General features: G+C 47.5%; 2 protein-coding genes across 7 annotated transcripts in view; both read right to left on the bottom strand.

The window, feature by feature from the left end:
• Window positions 1-758: 758 nt before the first annotated feature.
• On the bottom strand, window positions 759-11,017 carry DUSP23 (dual specificity phosphatase 23). 2 transcript variants are annotated; one of them, XM_061605926.1, is made up of 4 exons: window positions 10,902-11,017; window positions 6,897-6,934; window positions 6,370-6,644; window positions 759-1,575 (listed from the first exon to the last, which is right to left on the bottom strand). In XM_061605926.1, exons 1-4 carry the CDS (start codon window positions 10,982-10,984, stop codon window positions 1,390-1,392), a joined length of 582 nt encoding a protein of 193 aa, XP_061461910.1. In that variant the 5' UTR covers window positions 10,985-11,017; the 3' UTR covers window positions 759-1,389. The 2 variants fall into 2 exon arrangements, with proteins under 2 accessions (XP_061461910.1, XP_061461911.1); XM_061605927.1 differs by having other exon boundaries at window positions 6,766-6,934; window positions 10,902-10,963.
• A 1,371-nt stretch (window positions 11,018-12,388) lies between these two features.
• The window catches only part of SYVN1 (synoviolin 1), a 52,063-nt gene continuing 46,644 nt past the window's right edge, over window positions 12,389-17,807 (bottom strand). For 4 of the 5 annotated variants that reach the window (XM_061605689.1, XM_061605690.1, XM_061605687.1 and 1 more), the window contains exon 16: window positions 12,389-17,322. In XM_061605689.1, the coding sequence (XP_061461673.1) occupies window positions 17,171-17,322 (152 nt within the window). In that variant the 3' untranslated portion in view covers window positions 12,389-17,170. The remainder of the gene's footprint in view (window positions 17,323-17,807) is intronic. The other variant, XR_009759930.1, reaches the window with a different exon arrangement.

Genomic DNA, 17,807 nt, shown 5'->3' with positions numbered 1-17,807 from the left:
GACCTACCTCACAGGGTTGTTGTGAAGATAAAATGGAGAGTGGGGAGCCGTGCATACCGCCTTGAGCAACTTGGATGGAAAGGTGGGGTGTTGTTGTCATGTGCCTTCAAGTCAATTACGACTTATGGCGACCCTATGAATCAGCGACCTCCAAGAGCATCTGTCATGAACCACCCTGCTCAGATCTTGTAAATTCAGGTCTGTGGCATCCTTTATGGAATCAATCCATCTCTTGTTTGGCCTTCCTCTTTTTCTACTCCCTTCTATTTTCCCCAGCATTATTGTCTTTTCTAGTGAATCATGTCTTCTCATTATGTGTCTGAAGTATGAGAACCTCAGTTTCATCATTTTGGCTTCTAGTGATAGTTCTGGTTTAATTTGTTCTACCACCCAATTATTTGTCTTTTTTGCAGTCCATGGTATCCGCAAAGCTCTCCTTCAACACCACATTTCAAATGAGCTGATTTTTCTCTTATCCGCTTTTTTCACTGTCCAACTTTCACATCCATACATAGAGATCGGGAATACCATGGTCTGAATGATCCTAACTTTGGTGTTCAGTGATACATCATTGCATTTGAGGCCCTTTCCTAGTTCTCTCATAGCTGCCCTCCCTAGTCCTAGCCTTCTGATTTCTTGACTATGGTCTCCATTTTGGTTAAGGACTGTGCCAAGGTATTGATAATCCTTGACAAGTTCAATGTACAGGTGGGATAGAAACGGAATTAATAACATCAAATAAATGGAGAAAGAGTGAATGTTGGCAGTTGCCACCTTTGATGTCTTTTATTCCCGAGCGGCTAAGTGACACGATGTGCCAAGACAAGAACCTGCTCGCGTGCAAGAGAAAAGACGCAGACGCACCCCAACACCAACACTCCTTAGCCGTGCAGACGCACTTTGTAAAACCCATGGAAACTATTTCTCCCAGTGTGGGAGGGAAACTGCGCTCCTTGCTGCCGTGGACAGATCCCCCAGGTTCTACAAAGCGACCCTTGCAACGGGATGCTGTTACCAGAGTATCTGGAATCCCCCCTTCCTTGGTCAACCTCAGCTGCCGTTTGCAACCCTACTGTTTCCCACCCAGAAGCTCCCACTAGAGAACCCAAAGCAACCCTTTAAAGCAAGCGTGGGGAGCCTTCAACCATCCAGATGTGGCTGCTCTACAACTCCCGTCAGCCCCAGCAAGCACGGTCAATGGCTAGGGAAGGTGGGAGTGGTTGTTCAGCCACACCCAGAGGGCAAAAGGTTCCCTCAGCTGCTTTAAAGCCAAAAAAGCCACCCTCCACACTTCTCCACTTTTGGCAGCTAGAGAGTCCTCTCCCAGCAACGGGGGTTACGTTCAGGACAAACGCCTCTAGCAACGGCCAAAGGTCCTCCATTCCTGTGCTATTTGATACGGTGGTGGAACTGGACGACGGCCTTCTCCTGGTCGTGGGTCTCGATGGAGCCGGAGCGCAGCTTACGGATCTCATGGATGGCGTCGACACCCGTGATCTTCTGGGTCTTGGCAAGGTAACAAGCCAACATGGTGCCAGTGCGGCCAAATCCCAGCATGCAATGCACCGCCACAGCCTGAGGGAGAGAGGATACCTCAGCATGAAAGGGGGACTGCAGACTGAAAGGATTGTGCTGGATGGACTCAAGTGCATACTGGGAAATTCGGGTTTGTGGAATTAAAGCCAGTGTGGTGTAATGGTTAGCGTGTTGACTTGTGATCTGGGAAACCAGGGTTCAAATCCCTGCTTGGCCATGAAGCTCTCTGGGTGACCTCTCAGCCTGGCCTACCTCGCAGGGTTGTTGTGAACATAAGATGGGAAGGGGAGGACCATGTATCCCACCTTCAGCTCCGTGGAGGAAAGGTGGGATATAAATATAACAAATAAATTGGATGACAAGGCTCTGTTGCCCTAGCCCAGCCTTTCCCAACTAGTGGGCCACCAGATGTTGTTGCACCACAATTCCCATCTTTCCTGACCATTGGCAATGCTGGCTGAGGCTGATGGGAGTTGTGGTCCAACAACATCTGGTGGCCCACTAGTTGGGAAAGGCTGCCCTAGCCCAACAAATCCACTTTTAAATGAAAGAAGCGGACTGAGTAGGAAAGTGATGGGGAAAAGGCACTGAAAAATGTGGAATGAAGGAATTGTTGATTAATGGAAAGACGACAGAAGCAGCTGGCCAGGTGGGGTAGAGCTGTCACGCTCAGTTCCCAACAGGCAGTCTCTGTATCGGTTACCAGGAGGGTGGGAAACGTGAGGAGCCGGATTGGATTGGCCAGCGTGTTTGCGCTGTGCTGCCCCCAGCCTTCACCTCACCCGTCCTAGTAAGCGATAGTGACCCTCCTGCTGGGAAGGTAGCATAGACAGCGAGCTACCTCTGGGAGACATATAAACATCATAAACATATAAACAAATCAGGTTGAATACAGAATGAATGCTCATTGTCGTATAACCTCCCCACAAACAAATCCAAAGAAATGTTCAATAAGAACTGGACACAGGGTTGCAGGGTTGACCGCTGCGAGAAATGGGATGCTGGACAGCAAAAAATGTTCACTGATAGGGATGATGGTGACAGAGGTCAAGAGTGGGGCCCCCTCTGCCCTCTCTGGGCCCAGAGAAATGCCCAATTCTGCCCACTGCTGGTGCCAACATTAAGTTACAAAATAATCGGTTGCAGACAGTTAAGTTTTACTCAGAGTGGACCCATTGAAATGAATAAAGTTCATTGTGTCTACTCTGAGTAGGATGAGTGTTGGACACCACTCAATTGTCTAACCACTGTGTAAACTTTGTGCAAGCAAATCAGAATGAAGGTTCAACAAATAAGGCTATCTGGAGAAGCCCAGAGGGTGGAATCAGAGCCAGCCAGGTCCCTCTTAAAATTCCATGCCGTTTCATGAGAATATAAACCCTTACCGGATGAGAGCAAAAGGTACGCCTAGCCCACCATGCGCTCCTTCTGGAAGGAAGGACGGGATATAAATTTAACAAATAAATAATAACTATCTGGTCAGCCACTGTGAGACCACGATGCTGGACTAGCTGGGCCACTGGCCTGATCCAGCAGGTTCGTCTTATGTTTAACATCCCATTTCCAAAAGCGCCCAAGCAACTGCCTCTGGCAGGCAGATCTCACTGAGCAAGGATCTGCTTAGCATGCCAGTTCAATCCCTGGCATCTCCAGTTAAAAAAAATGACCGGTCGGCAGATAAAAAGAAAAATTATTTGCTCTGAGATCTTGGAAAGCTGCTGCCAGTCAGAGCAGGCAGTGCTTGGGAAGTTGGACCAAGAGCCTAAGACCTGGCCTCAGGCAGCCTCCTGTGTTCCAAGGGAGGTACTATAGCTCAGTGGGTAGAGTAGGTGCTTTGCAGGCAGAAGGTCCCAGGGTCAATCCCTGGCTGAAAGTCCAGTTGAAAGGATTTCAGGTATCAGGTGAAATGAAAGGCCTTTCTCTGACGGAGATCCTGGAGGGCTGCTGCAGGTCAGAGTAGCTAATACTGGACTTGAGGAGCAAATACATACTGGACTTGATCGGCAAGACCCAAGACCCCAGAGAGCTGCTGCCAGTCAGTGTAGACCACCGGTAGGGGACCATTTGGCCCACCAGGCTGTTTTGGAGAAGCTATGCCCACCAGCCCTACACTGATGCCCCTGCTGAAAGCGGGGTTTGCAAGCAGCGTTGGTCAGCTGATTGGCAGCGCCTGCAAAGCCCTGAGCCTCTGTAAAAACGATCACCTGATCGCACAGGCAAAGGAAAGCATCAGGTGATCGGCAAGTAGGGATAGGGGAGAAATTTGATTCACTTTGCATTTAAAGGCAAAGGGTCCTAATTTGCACTTTCCAAAAAAAATTGTTGTTATGTGCCCTCAAGTCGATTACCATTTACTTTATTTATTATTTATTTATTTATTTCATTATTATTTCACAGACCTCGGGGTTGTAGTGGACAGCACGATGAAAATGTCGACCCAGTGTGCAGCAGCTGCCAAAAAGGCAAATTCCATGCTAGGGATAATTAGGAAAGGTATTGAAAAGAAAACAGCCGATATCATAATGCCGTTGTATAAATCTATGGTGCGGCCGCATTTGGAATACTGTGTACAGTTCTGGTCGCCTCATCTCAAAAAGGATATTATAGAGTTGGAAAAGGTTCAGAAGAGGGCAACCAGAAGGATCAAGGGGATGGAGCAACTCCCTTATGAGGAAAGGTTGCAGCATTTGCGGCTTTTTAGTTTAGAGAAAAGGCAGGTCAGAGGAGACATGATAGAAGTGTATAAAATTATGCATGGCATTGAGAAAGTGGATAGAGAAAAGTTTTTCTCCCTCTCTCATAATACTAGAACTCGTGGACATTCAAAGAAGCTGAATGTTGGAAGATTCAGGACAGACAGAAGGAAGTACTTCTTCACTCAGCACATAGTTAAACTATGGAATTTGCTCCCACAAGACGCAGTAATGGCCACCAGCTTGGATGGCTTTAAAAGAAGATTAGACAAATTCATGGAGGACAGGGCTATCAATGGCTACTAGCCATGATGGCTGTGCTCTGCCACCCTAGTCAGAGGCAGTATGTTTCTGAAAACCAGTTGCCGGAAGCCTCAGGAGAGGAGAGTGTTCTTGCACTCAGGTCCTGCTTTGCAGGCTTCCCCCAGGCACCTGGTTGGCCACTGTAAGAACAGGATGCTGGACTAGATGGGCCACTGGCCTGATCCAGCAGGCTCTTCTTATGTTCTTATTTGTATCCCGCCCTTTCTCCCAGCAGGAGCCCAGGGCAGCAAACAAAGTTCTAAAAACATGTTAAAACATCATAAAAACAGAACTTAAAATACATTAAAACAAAACAGCATTAGAAACATTTTTAAAAAACAACTTTAAAAAAGGGTTAAAAACATTATTAAAAAACATATGGCGACCCTATGAATCAGTGACCTCCAAGAGCATCTGTCATGAACCACCCTGTTAAGATCTTGTAAGTTCAGGTCTGTGGCTTCCTTTACGGAATCAATCCATCTCTTGTTTGGCCTTCCTCTTTTTCTACTCCCTTCTGTTTTCCCCAGCGTTATTGTCTTTTCTAGTGAATCGTGTCTTCTCATGATGTGTCCAAAGTATAATAACCTCAGTTTCATCATTTTAGCTTCTAATGATAGTTCTACTTTAGTTTGTTCTAACAGCCAATTATTTGTCTTTTTTGCAGTCCATGGTATGCGCAAAGCTCTTCTCCAACACCACATTTCAAATGAGTTGATTTCTGTCTTATCTGTGTGTCTGAACATGGAAGTAACAATGTTACAGGAAGCCAGATTTTGGCTGAACATCAGGAAAAACTTCCTAACTGTTAGAGCCACACGACAATGGAACCAATGACCTCGGGAGGTGGTGGGCTCTCTAACACTGGAGGCCTTCAAGAGGCAGCTAGAGAGCCACCTGTCGGAGGTGCTTTAAGTTGGATTCCTGCACTGAGCAGGGGATTGGACTCAATGGCCTTATAGGACCCTTCAAACTCTACTATTCTACAATTCTATGAACATCAGGCACAACTTCTTAACTGTTAGAGCAGTAAGACAATGGAACCAATGACCTAGGGAGGTGGTGGGCTCTCCAACTCTGGAGGAGCTCAAGAGGCAGCTGGACAGCCACCTGTTGGGGATGCTTCAAGTTGGATCCCTGTAGTTTGCCCCTCAAAAGAGCTATGATTCCTAGCACCTTTGTTGTTGTTGTTATGTACCTTCAAGTCAATTACGACTTATGGCGACCCCATGAATGAGCGACCTCCAAGAGCATCTGTCATAAACCACCCTGTTCAGATCTTGTAAGTTCAGGTCTGTGGCTTCCTTTATGGAATCAATCCATCTCGTTTGGCCTTCCTCTTTTTCTACTCCCTTCTGTTTTCCCCAGCATTATTGTCTTTTCTAGTGAATCGTGTCTTCTCATGATGTGTCCAAAGTATGAGAACTGAAACACAGTCATCCTTCAAACTGTGCACTTCTCTGAATTTTGCAGTGCAGTTCTCCAGCTACGTAATGAGTACAGAAATGCATGCGCTAGGGGAAACAGCGCATAGAGATGTGTCTCTTAGCGAAAACAACACATACAAACGCAATCCGTTAGGGAAAATTGCTTTCCAAAAAAAGTGTATATTATCAGCCAAAACTGCATACTACCATGTGCATATCAAGACAAACGTACACTACAATGCTGATGAACTTTCATGAGGACTTTAAAAAAAAATCAAGCCTGCGCAACGGGCACAAAGTTGGCCCATTCAGGTGGGTAAGGATGTGGTCCGATCCAGTTCCCCACCCTTGGCACAGACGATGCTAAGCTAGATAAGACAAGTCATTTGACATGGCGACATGGACATTACCTCTCCCTTGGCGTTGGCATCATCCACGATCTGCAAGAAGTGCTGGATCTGCTTGGGCGAGGGCGGGCAGAAGTCGGCGATGCGCATGCGGTGCACCTGGATGCCAGGGCAGGTGTCGTGGTACGGCGGGCTGCGCTCTGTGAGCGACACCAGGTGCCGGATCCCCTGCTCGTGCATGTACTGGTAGTGCGCAGGCAAGCGTGGCATGGCCAGACCCGCCAGCCGGCCTGGCGCTACCCAGGAGAAATTGGGCGGCACAACAGACGCCATGGACCCTGTAAACAAGAGAAAACACCGTGGAGGTGGTTCACAGAAAGAAAACTCCCTTCTCTCTCCCGTGTTCTCGGAAGGCTGCTCTGTCTGCCGGAGAAACGGGCTGTGGTTCCACAAACTCACCCCGTTCTTGACGTGGTCTGCCCGGAATTGCCCTGACCACAACCCCAGAGGATTCTCGGAAGGGAGCCAGCACTTCTACCGCCCGTCCCTCAATACAGCCAAAGGTATTGGCCGGGATTAAGCATTCTTACCGCCAAAGCGAGTGTGTTTCTGCGCAGAAATCCGCTGCCTGTATTTAAAAAGGAAACAAAACAGAGGATGACAGCTGTGCTAACAGAGAAGGGTGGGTGCCGGGGAGATCTCCGGGTGTTGTCTTTGCAGGTATTAAAAGCGAACAATACAGGAAAGGGAACAATGAGAGAGCAAACAATGACTCAAATGAACAGAGAGGTAGCCTCTCTCTGCTGCCCAGACGCTGGAGGAGACATGGGGGAGGGGGGGGGAGAGGTGGTGTCTCTCAGGTCCTGCTTTTGAGCTTCCTTCAGGCATCTGGTTAACCATTGTGGGGGACAGGGCATTGTGTCTGACTCAGAGTAGACCCATGAAAATTAACGGATGGTTTGCGGGGAGGTTATGCACTCTCCTGCATCAATCGTTACCCCACTCTTTTGAGTCCATTTCTCCATCACTTTCCTAACTGCAAAAAGTCCATTTTTCTTTTTAAAAGTGGATTTGTTACACCACAGTGCTTTAATCTGCTTCAACTGCGCAAACCGAATGTTCCAGCATGCTCTTGTATCCCTTCTGCAAAATACTAACAGGCTGGAGGCGACCTAACATCAAGACTGACAGACATAAACTTTTGCGGCAAAGAGTCTATTCCAGACGCATGAATGAGTTGCTCTTGTGCTCAGGTCCTGCTTGGGGGGCTTCCCATTGGGGCATCTGACTGGCCACTGTGAGAACAAGATGCTGGCCTGGATGGGCCACTGGCCTGATCCAGCAGCCAGGGTCTTCTTTTGTTCTTGAACTCTGAAAATGCCTGTGCTTCTCTAGATGAAGTATAGAAAAGAGAGTGCGAATGTGTACGTGCGTAGAAGCCAGCCCATGGTACAAAGGTAAAATTTAATTGCTCCTCCCATTTTTGCCTCTGGCCCTGCCCAACCCTGGCATATGGCCTCCAGAGGTTTGCCCAGAAGGGAATGCGGCCCTCAGGCTGGAAAAATTCCCCCTCTCAGGCTTTTAAAGGATTGAACTAGCACTATAAATTGGTAACGTGTGTAACAAAAAGTGCTACACAGATTGAACCTTCTCGCCAAGGTGCTCCTGACAAGACGCCCCCCTCACCAGTTCTGAACAGCCAGCAAGCAGCGAGGCATGATGGGATTGCTGGCTGCGGCCCACCAGAAAAGCTTGAGCGCGATGACTCGGCACCTCTTCCCACAGACAACAAAAGCAGGGCAGGATTATCTTCTCAGAGGTCACAGAGTCCATGACAAAACCTTGCTGTGAGGCCCTCAGGGCAGGAATCAGGATCTAATCCCCAACCAGAGCTTGGAAAAGTTACTTTTTTGAACTACAACTCCCATCAGCCCCAGCCAGCATGGCCACTGGATTGGGCTGATGGGAGTTGTAGTTCGAAAAAGTAACTTTTCCAAGCTCTGTCCCCAACCCAGTGGAACTATCCAAACCTGAAGCTTTGCATAATGGAGGTCGGTGGCCCAGAGAGCCGCCATCTTGGTTGGCCCACAGCCCTTCAGGGAAGGCTGTGGCTCAGTGGTAGAGCATCCATTTTGGATGGTGAAGGTCTCTGGTTCATTCCCCAGTGCCATCTCCAGGTAAGGCTGGGAAGCGTCCCCTGGCTGAAACTCTGGGGTGCTGCTGCCAGTCAGTGTAGACAATACTAAACAAGATGGACTAATGCTCCAGCCTAGTATAGTGCTGCAGCCTCTGAGTTGAGTTCAGCTAAGTCAGACTCAGAGCAGACCCATTCAATGAATGAACCTAAGTTAGTCATTTCTATTAACTTCAGTGGGTCTACTCTGGGCAGGGCTAACAGACACACTATTATCTAGCAAGATTTATATATTGGTTAATAAAAAAAATCTTGAAGCAGTTTACCTAAAATAGTATAAAACGGTGGTTCCCAAACTTTTTTCCCCACCCCCACAGACCCCTTGAAAATTGTGGACCACTTTGTGATTTTCCTGCCTGCTGCAGCGATTGTAATGTGCTGTGCTAGACGCTGTGTGATTTTAAATTGCTTTTTCATTGCTTCATTCGTTGCATTACAGTGAAATATTCCACAGCGTTCAAATTGTAACAACAAAATACAATATAAGACGTAAAAGAATCAATGAAAATGCTATTAAAAATCATTATGATGATTATATGCCCCACACCAACTGAATGAGGCTCAGGGACCTCTAGTGGTCCACAGTTTGAGAACCCCTGGCATAAAATATTCATTGAAAAACAGACATTCCAAACAGAATACATAATAAAATGAACAAACTATGGGTTAAACCAACAGTTTTAAAAACAAATGTACATAATAAAATGGCACCCATAAATTACAGCTCAATGGAACTTCCATTGAAATTGAAAATTTTTAATTATGTTTTATTGTGTATTGTATCCACTTGTATTTTAACCTGTTTTATTATGCTGTACACCGCCCTGGGAGCTTATTGCTATAGGGCGGTCTAAAAATGTAATAAAATAAATAAATAAATAATAAATAAATGTTCAAAGGCAGTGTATCTCCAAGAATATGAGGACACAGGAAAGTGCTTCCATCATGCCTTTCCTGTGGGTTTTCCCAAAGACATCTGGATGGCCAGCGTAGCAAATGGGCAAAGGCGAAACCCTGAAAATGCAAACCTAACAATTATATTCCCAACGTCATCACTAGTCGTGCAATCCTGTGTCGACTCAAAAGTAAGTCCTATTGAATTCAACGGGGCTTACTCCCAGTGAAGCGGGGTGAGGACTGCAGCTTAAGTAAACAAATTAAAACCAAAACCAAAAAACAGACAACAAATTGCCCTCCAAAATGCATCCTTTGGTGTTGCGGTGACCTCTTGTGGCCATACTCAGAAACTCCTCGGTACAGCAGAAGCCATGGAGGGGAAACACAGTCTTAAGGTTCCTCTGCTTGATTTGCCCGGCCATGGCCCTCACTGGGCTGCCACTTCTTCCTCCTGGCCCTGCTCCTCTGCCTTTAAGAACAGCTGGAGAATCAGGCCCTTACCAGGGCAGCCAAAAGGAAGGCCTTCTGCACACAAGCGCATAATTGTTGAACTATGGCATTGACTCCCACAAGAGACACATGAGAATGGAAATGGACTGCCTTCAAGTCGATCCCGACTTATGGCGACCCTACGAAGAGGGTTTTCATGGTAAGCGGTATTCACAGGGGGTTGCAACTGATTCCCCCATACAATTACTTCTAATTCACTTGAGTTCCTACTCACATTATAGGGGTTTCCCATTGCCTTCCTCGGAGGCTGAGAGGCAATGACTGGCCCAAGGTCACCCAGTGAGTTTCATGGCTGTGTGGGGATTTGAACCCTGGTCTCCCAGGTCATAGTCCAACACTCTAACCACTACGCCACACTGGTCCTCAAGAGACACAAATATTTTACCCGATTTTAACCTTGTCGTTTGATAGCGTTGTCATGGCCTGGCTTGATGGTACAGGGCAGATAAAATCATCGCAACGATCCAACCTATTCTGGTTTTGTTTAGCTTCATATATTACAACACCAGGAGGAGAAACTCAAAACAATACCATTTCCCCTGCCTGGTCACCATCACTCAGCACCCCTCCCTTACCAGACAGCCTAAAATAAACCTTTTGCAAAGAGACCGTTTCCCTGGATGACATTGAGGGAGGAGGGCATTCAGGACAGCCTCAAACGACATCGAAACAGGAAGCTGCTTTATACCGAGTCAGATCACTGCTCCACCTGGCTCAGTATTGTCTGCACTGACTGGCAGCAGCTCAGCAGGGTTTCAGGCAGGGGGCATACCCAGCTCTACTTGGAGATGCCATTGCGGATTGACCCCGGGACCTTCTGCATGCAGGCCAGATGCTCTACTGGGTCACATCCTCCATCCCCGCCAATGTCCTGCAAAGTACCTACAAACACATGCTCTGCGCATCTGGGTTGGCACACGCTGGGGTCAACGGCCCCCCTTTCCCTGACATTATTCAAGAGCTCCCCAACGAGCACCCCGTTCGCCCTCAGTACCTGAGATGAGAGAACAGGGCTGCAAAACTGCTTGGACAGGTAGCAGAGTCGCTGAGCGAGCTGCCGGCTTGATGGCAACACATGCAAAAAGCACTTCCTGCGGGCCTGGCAAACGGAAGGGAGCCTCTCCAAAGGCCAATCCCTCCGAAGGGAGAAGAATGCAAGGGAGCCTCTCGCAACTCCCAAAGTTGCCGTCAGAAGAACAGAGCGGATTAGAAAGACGCCGCGACGCTTGGGGGATCCAAATCCTTGCGATCGGTTACACTGTCGGAGATATCATTGTTCATATCTGACTCTGCACTGGAAATGATTCTATTTGATTCTGCTTTGTGTGTTTTAATTAACTGGTGCGTTTTAAATATTGGTTGTTTTTAAAATAATGAATTGAAATGTCATGTCCATATTTATCAAAATGAATGTTTTTTTTTTAGTTGACTTAGCATTGGGCTGTTATTGGAATGTTATATTGATATGCATTTTGTTTTGCAAGCCTCGTTGGGCACACTGATGGAGAAAAGTGGCATACAATTATTGTTGGTGTTAATAATAATAATTGTATGCCAACTCCAAGCCAATAATAATAATATTCATCATTCATTGGCAATCACTCATGACCAAGTAAGATTGTCTTCCAAGTTAAATTTTTAACAGTGACTGGTTCAATTTGTTCTAACACCCAATTATTTGTCTTTTTTGTGATCCATGGTATGTGCAAAGCTCTCCTCCAACCTACATCCATATTGCTCCCTTTATTTCTTAGGTTGTATTCTATTGTATTACAATTTGTATTGCATAGAATTCACCTTGCAATACAAGGAATCATAAAAATAGTTAAAAACCAGTATGAATATTTAATGCCCACATGAATGAAGCTCACGGGCCACAGGTGGTCCATGGACTACAGTTTGGGGACTCCTGGTGTAGAGGTTAAGAGCGGCCTACGACTGGCAAGAGGCAGCTTCAAATCCCATCGGCCATGAAGCTTATGAACTGACTTTCAACTCTCCACTTTGGCTCAATCTTACCTACCCCACAGAGTTGTTATGAAGATAAAAAAGTGACTGGGAAGGTGTATGCTACCTTAAGCTTCTTGGAGAAAAAGGGCAGGATATAAATGCAATGAGAAAATAATAAAGATGAACAAGTTCTAATCAAAACGTTCCACGACAACAAGGCTGGCTAACCTGTGGCCCTCCAGGTGTTGCTTAATTTCAACCTCTGGCCAGGCCAATGGGAGTTGGAGTCTCCACAATATCTGGAGGACCACATATCACCCACCCTCGTATGAATAGTTACATCCAACGTATACTCAGAGTACACCCACTGAAAATCAACTTGACTAATTCAAGTCCATCATTTTAAAAACAGGTCTACCCCCAAGTATGAGTTAGGCGGATACAACCCATTGTTGTTATGTGGGACATTACACCAGCTCTTGTGTTCATGTGAAAACAGAATTATGGATGAGACAACCTTTAATGCAAGTTTTTATTTGACGTATGTACACAGTTCAAGCTATTAAAAATTACACAATATTTACAAAAAATTTAAATAATTATCCAAACCTCCTTCATCTCTGCATTAACATGTAGTTTTTATACCAACTCCTAAAGGAGTCAAGTTTGACAAAAATAATTTGGCATTCAAAGGATCCTGAGCTACTTGAACGCCGCTGATGTTAAAAATAAGAAATGGGACCTAGAGCTGCGGAGCCTTCTCAAAACAATTCCCCTCTCCCTGGTGACATAGGTTCAAAACAAAAAAATTTTTTAAAGTGACAAATTACAGGTTGAATACAACTAAGTCATACTCAGGGTAGACCCGTTCAAATCAATGGATATAACTATGCTGAGTCCATTGACTTCAGTGAGTCTACTCTGAGTAAGTTGCCTTCAACCTAACATTGGATAAAACCCAATGAATTTGGCATAGAACAAAAAACGGCAATAGCTTTCACAAAATACCATTTTCCTCTCCCCCGCCCCCCGACAATTTAAGTTAAGGGGGAAGCCAGTAGGGGTGACACTGTCACTTTTACTAGCCATCTCGTTTGGTTGAAGAAACAGAACATACAAGGGAAATTTGGGAGGCTGCTTTATGGAAATGTGTGTCATTATATATTTTAAAAAATCATGAAATATTGCAGGAGAGGCTTTGAGACTCAAAAGACAGACTATCTGGCCATTTTCAAAACATATTCCTTTGGAGGGCTGGGGGGAAGACCACTCGCCTGGGGGGGGGGAAATGTGCATGAAATGAAATTTTAAAAAGGGACAGGAGGAAATCATACAGGTAACACACACTGAACTGTAAACAGGCAATAAAACTCAAAAGACTCCTTGTAGGCCAAGGAAGGGGAAAGTTGGTGCCCTCCAAGTATTGCTGGACTCCAACTCTCATCAGCCCCGCTCAGCATGGCCAATGGTCAGGGATGATGGCAACTGAAGTTCAGCAACATGAGAGGACCACAGGTTCCACCACCCTCTGTTGTAGGCCTTCAGGAGTTGCCCAGATAGGAAGGTCTCCTCTATTTTGAATCACAGCCTCCATGATGGACTGGGGGGTGGTAAAAGAGTGGGGAAAATCCACAGCCATGGTAAAGATGCTCCCTTTCTTCCCCTTCAGCCCTCCCTGCAAACCTTTCTTCCAGGTCTTGTTCCTCCCATGCATCTGACATTTTGGCTTCTCCCTCTCCCAAAACTTCCCTTTCCTATTGCTTTGGACAGAAGACATGCACACGAGCAAGCCTTGTGTCCACGCTCGTCTCACCCAGCTCAGCTTGCTTCAGAGTGCTATGCAACAGGGTGACGTTTGGCCTCTGGTTTGCTCCTAGCCCCTGGCAGAATCTGCACAACAGAACTGCCACTCTCTAACAGAAGCCAGCCTGGTGGGCTGCATTGGTGCTCCTGGGTCAAGGTTTGGTTTTGCAGCATGCGCCCCCCACCCCACCAAAGTCTGACATCAGTTCTGCCTGCCCTTTAAGAGGAAAGGCTCTAGTATTTAGACCAGGAGTGTGGGAGCCTGTGGCCCTCCAGATGCTGTTGGAAGACAGCGCCCACCATACCTGACCGTTGGCGGGGGCTGACGTTGGGGTCCCAACAACACCTAGAGGGCTACAGTTCTCCATCCCTGGTGGCAGAAGGTGCAGCGTGCAGTATATGAAACATGAGCCTCAGCAGGACATGAGCAGCAGAGTTCAGGGTTAGTAGGGCACAGCAAAGCAGGGAAGGAAGGAATCTGGAGCGCGAGATTTCTACCCATGACAAGCTCTCCCACCAAAAGCACACACTCGACATTATTGCCCAGTTCATACAAGATCACTTGGCTGTCAACTGACATGTTCCCAAGATGGCAATACGTCCTCAATTTGGGGGGGGGGATTGCACAGGTGAAAGCTTCCTGGAACAAAAAACGCCATTTGAGGGCCCACCTGCACAAGTATACCAAACCCAACTAGACATTTGTCACTCTGCACTACGAATAAGGCTATAATTGCAGAACTTGCATCTCCTGGGGGATGCATGTATCTTTCCTAACATTGGTCCATGCGTTGGACTGTTAATGAACATTCCCCAAGAGAAATCCACATGATCCTCCTACCGGTGGACGTTTACAGAACTGGATTCTTTGGGGTGAGGAGATGGACAGAAAAAGTGTCACTATTTATCCATTGCTTTTTGCATTCCCCCCAGAGGCAGGTGATTTGTGGAAACGTTCTCAGTGGTATATTTAGGACACCTTATTGCAAAGCGTGACACAAGCTAACTCTCTCCTGCCTGACAATGGTATAAATCTATCTCAGTTTGACTGTACAAGAGAGGAGAGGACTGTAGACTTCTCAAAATCGGGAAAGATGAAGTTTAACAGAAGCTGTGAGCAAAGTCTTTTGTCGTAATCAATACTTTAAACCGTCCCTTCTCTCAGTCGCCACCGCAAGCCTGAATCGTTGAGTTTCTTACTGCCTGATAGCCAACATGAATACTGCACTGCACAGTTCAGCAACCCGTCTTATAAAGCAACACACCTAAGCCTCAAAACAAATCTGGAGTCACGAGAAGTTGGTCTTCTTCTCGGGGGGGGGGGGAGAACAGAGGTGGTCAAACATCAAATATATTTGTCTGAAAGGTGGTGTCTCAGAAATGAAAGTCAGAATCAAGCGGGCATCTTGAGCTGGGGGTGGGGGAGTTAAGTTCCTATTTCCATGGTTGAAAAATGTGGCGTTGCACTAGGAGGACAAGGAGTTTCAGTGGGAAGGGCAGAGACCATTGCCATTCTCCCAGGTAAGTCCAGTGTTTCCCCCCACTAGGCATGCAGGGGAACAGGGACCCCAGAAGGGCCTCCCCCTAACAACTGTTTAGTGGGGGGGGGGGGAGACAGAGGCCACGCTGCTGATTCCAGCACTTCAGAAATGTGCTCCACTTCTTTCTGAAACCTGCAAAGGAGGTTTCAAATGCCCAACAGCACTGTCCCAAATCACGTTGCAAAGCTCTACGTGCGCGTGCAGAGGTCAGATCCAAAGTTAAGGAAAACGCTTTCACGTTCCCTGCCCCCGCCCTGCAAAAAAAAAAACCCACACACACCTTGGAAGCTTTCAACAACATGCAGCTCACAGCACTGTATCGGTGGCTGTTTTCCTTGCAGTTGCTCAAGTGACATGGGGATGCTGCGTTGGGAAAAGGAATCCCACTGCAGGCTCAGACGCTTTCCCATGCATCGTTTCAGACCGATCGCAGCCACACTCTCCAAGCTGCCAGCTGATGGGCGTTCCAGCTTGACTGCACTTAATGTGGAAGACCCTAGAAGGGGGAAGCGAGGCTGGACCGATGCGGGCCAGCAATGTCAGACGTCGCGTTCCCACCGCCTTCACAGGAGATGAGGGATGGAGAGGGCCTGTACCATCCGCGCAGCAACATTCAAATGAGCTTTGATGGTTCAGGGCATTTAGGAGCAAGAGGGAAGGAGGCGATGCAAAGAATAGCTGGCAGATGTGGGTTAATGAAAGTCTGGGAAGAGGACGGCAGAACTGGAAACGCTGAACACCATCTGGAGGACTGGGTGGGCCAAACGTTCCACTGAACCAGCGGGACGTGAACAGGCTTTAAGCGTGCTCTTGGATCTTGAATTTCCACGGGGCTTAACATTTGTTCCAACTTTCTCTGGGCCGTAACCACACCCCTGCCACGCACGGTGGACGCTCAGAGCCAGAGGTCAGGATCAGGAGTTGAAAGGCCTACGCAGGCTGCAGTTCGAGTCAATTGAAAACTTGTTCTGGCTCTGACCCTGAGTCAAGGAGGCGGCTGAGCAGGACAGGTTGTTTGCCATAACCTCCCCTCGAAACCCTCTTACAACATTGCAGGACCTTCTCTCAACCAAACAAATTGTTTAAAAGCCAAATAATGGACGGCAAAAGAAGCTGAACTCCCACCTTTTACCACCCTGCAAAACCAAGCATCTGCATGGAAAGAGAGGGGGCAGGGAGTACAGGCCCTCCTGCAAGGAACGGAATATGCCCTCCTCACAATCCGAGCCAACATCCTTCAGCCGAAGGCCTTGAGGCCCGCCTGCCCATCCAAGGCTGGTTGTTCGGGAAGGAATCAGGGGGTGGGGGTGAAAGACCCGGATGGGAGGCTGTGGCTTTGAAATCTTCTACCATGAGAAAGCAGTCTGTGTAGGTCATCTACAAAAATATAGCAAGCGTTATATGTTCCAGCCAGCTGTATTAAATCCTCATTAAAAGACCCACCACAGAACAAGAAAGGGAGACCTCAAAAAGGGAGAGAGAAGTGACCCAGAAGAGAAGCCACCCTCACAACCTGCCCCCCCCCAATTCTCGATGGGGAAGTTCTCTCAGATGGCAGCTCCCGCACCAAGATGGCACGCAAAAAGGAGGAAAAGAAGAAAGGCCTCTCTTCACGCTGCTCCTGGAGTGCGAGCCCGTCTAGCTAAGACGGGACACACTTTGGGATGAGAAGCGATACCATCCTTGCGCGAGAGGATCAGAGCAAGGCCGGTCTGTCCTGCGGGGTGGGCAGTCACGTCGTCTTCAAAGCTAGAAATCAAGGCAGAGTTCGTTTGGGATATGTGCCCCCCCACCCCCCCAGAAGAGGGTCCCCCAGCAGTGGCCTTGCATCGCACCGGCACTCGACAGCACAATTAAAAGGCATCCAGGACCCCTTTCTCTCACCCCATTGTGCTCCTCTTCTTTTGGAAAAGGAAAAGAAATAACACAGGCACAGAGCAAGGCTAGCTGGAAGGGGGCTGCAGGGACATCAATGGGAGGAGGAGGAGGAGGAGGGCAGTTCCAGTTTTTGAAGTCGGCGCCTCCGCAGCTCTGCTGTGTCTGGTTCCTCCGGCGAAGAGTGCACCTCGTCCTGGTCAGATGGCTCCGTGTAGCCCTTGGCACCAGCCACCGGGGACAGATCTGGGGAGGAAAAAAAATCACACACACATCAAAAGTAGCACAATGAGGTAGCGCCCCCTGGCGGCCAAGTTTCTAGTCCTTATGGTTCAAAAAGTATATGTAATGCTGCCTTCAAGTCGATTCCGACTTATGGCGACCCTAGAAATAGGGTTTTCATGAGGCTAAGAGGCAGTGACTGGCCTAAGGTCACCCAGTGCGCTTCATGGCTGTGTTGGGATTCAAACCCTGGTCTCCCAGGTCGTAGCCCAGCACCTTCACCACTACTGCTAAATAAACAAACAGTTTGCTGTTTCAACTCTGCTGGAAGTGGCCTTAATGGAATTTCAGTGGTTCCTTTCTATTTGCATCTTCTGCTCTTCAATTGGTTGCTGCCTTTGTGTTCTTATATTAGGATGATACACTGATTTTTACGGTTTGTCACCATTTTGGACTCTGTTTCAGGAAAAGCAGGGTAGAAATGTTTTTAAATAAAGCATTATTCTTCA

This window comes from Rhineura floridana, chromosome 22 (genome assembly GCF_030035675.1).
Source record: "Rhineura floridana isolate rRhiFlo1 chromosome 22, rRhiFlo1.hap2, whole genome shotgun sequence".
NCBI lineage: Eukaryota > Metazoa > Chordata > Lepidosauria > Squamata > Rhineuridae > Rhineura > Rhineura floridana.
The sequence above is the reverse complement of the archived record's forward strand: the minus strand, read 5'-3'. Positions and strand labels throughout refer to the sequence as shown.

What these genes read in the sequence shown, in the direction of transcription:
- DUSP23 (XM_061605926.1), bottom strand. Translation starts at nt 10,984, where the DNA reads ATGTGTTGCCATCAAGCCGGCAGCTCGCTCAGCGACTCTGCTACCTGT. An exon ending in GCCCTGTTCTCTCATCTCAG is followed by an intron (nt 6,935 to 10,901) that starts GTACTGAGGGCG and finishes TTTTAAATACAG; the next exon opens with GCAGCGGATTTCTGCGCAGA. An exon ending in ATGCCAACGCCAAGGGAGAG is followed by an intron (nt 1,576 to 6,369) that starts GTAATGTCCATG and finishes TCTCTCCCTCAG; the next exon opens with GCTGTGGCGGTGCATTGCAT.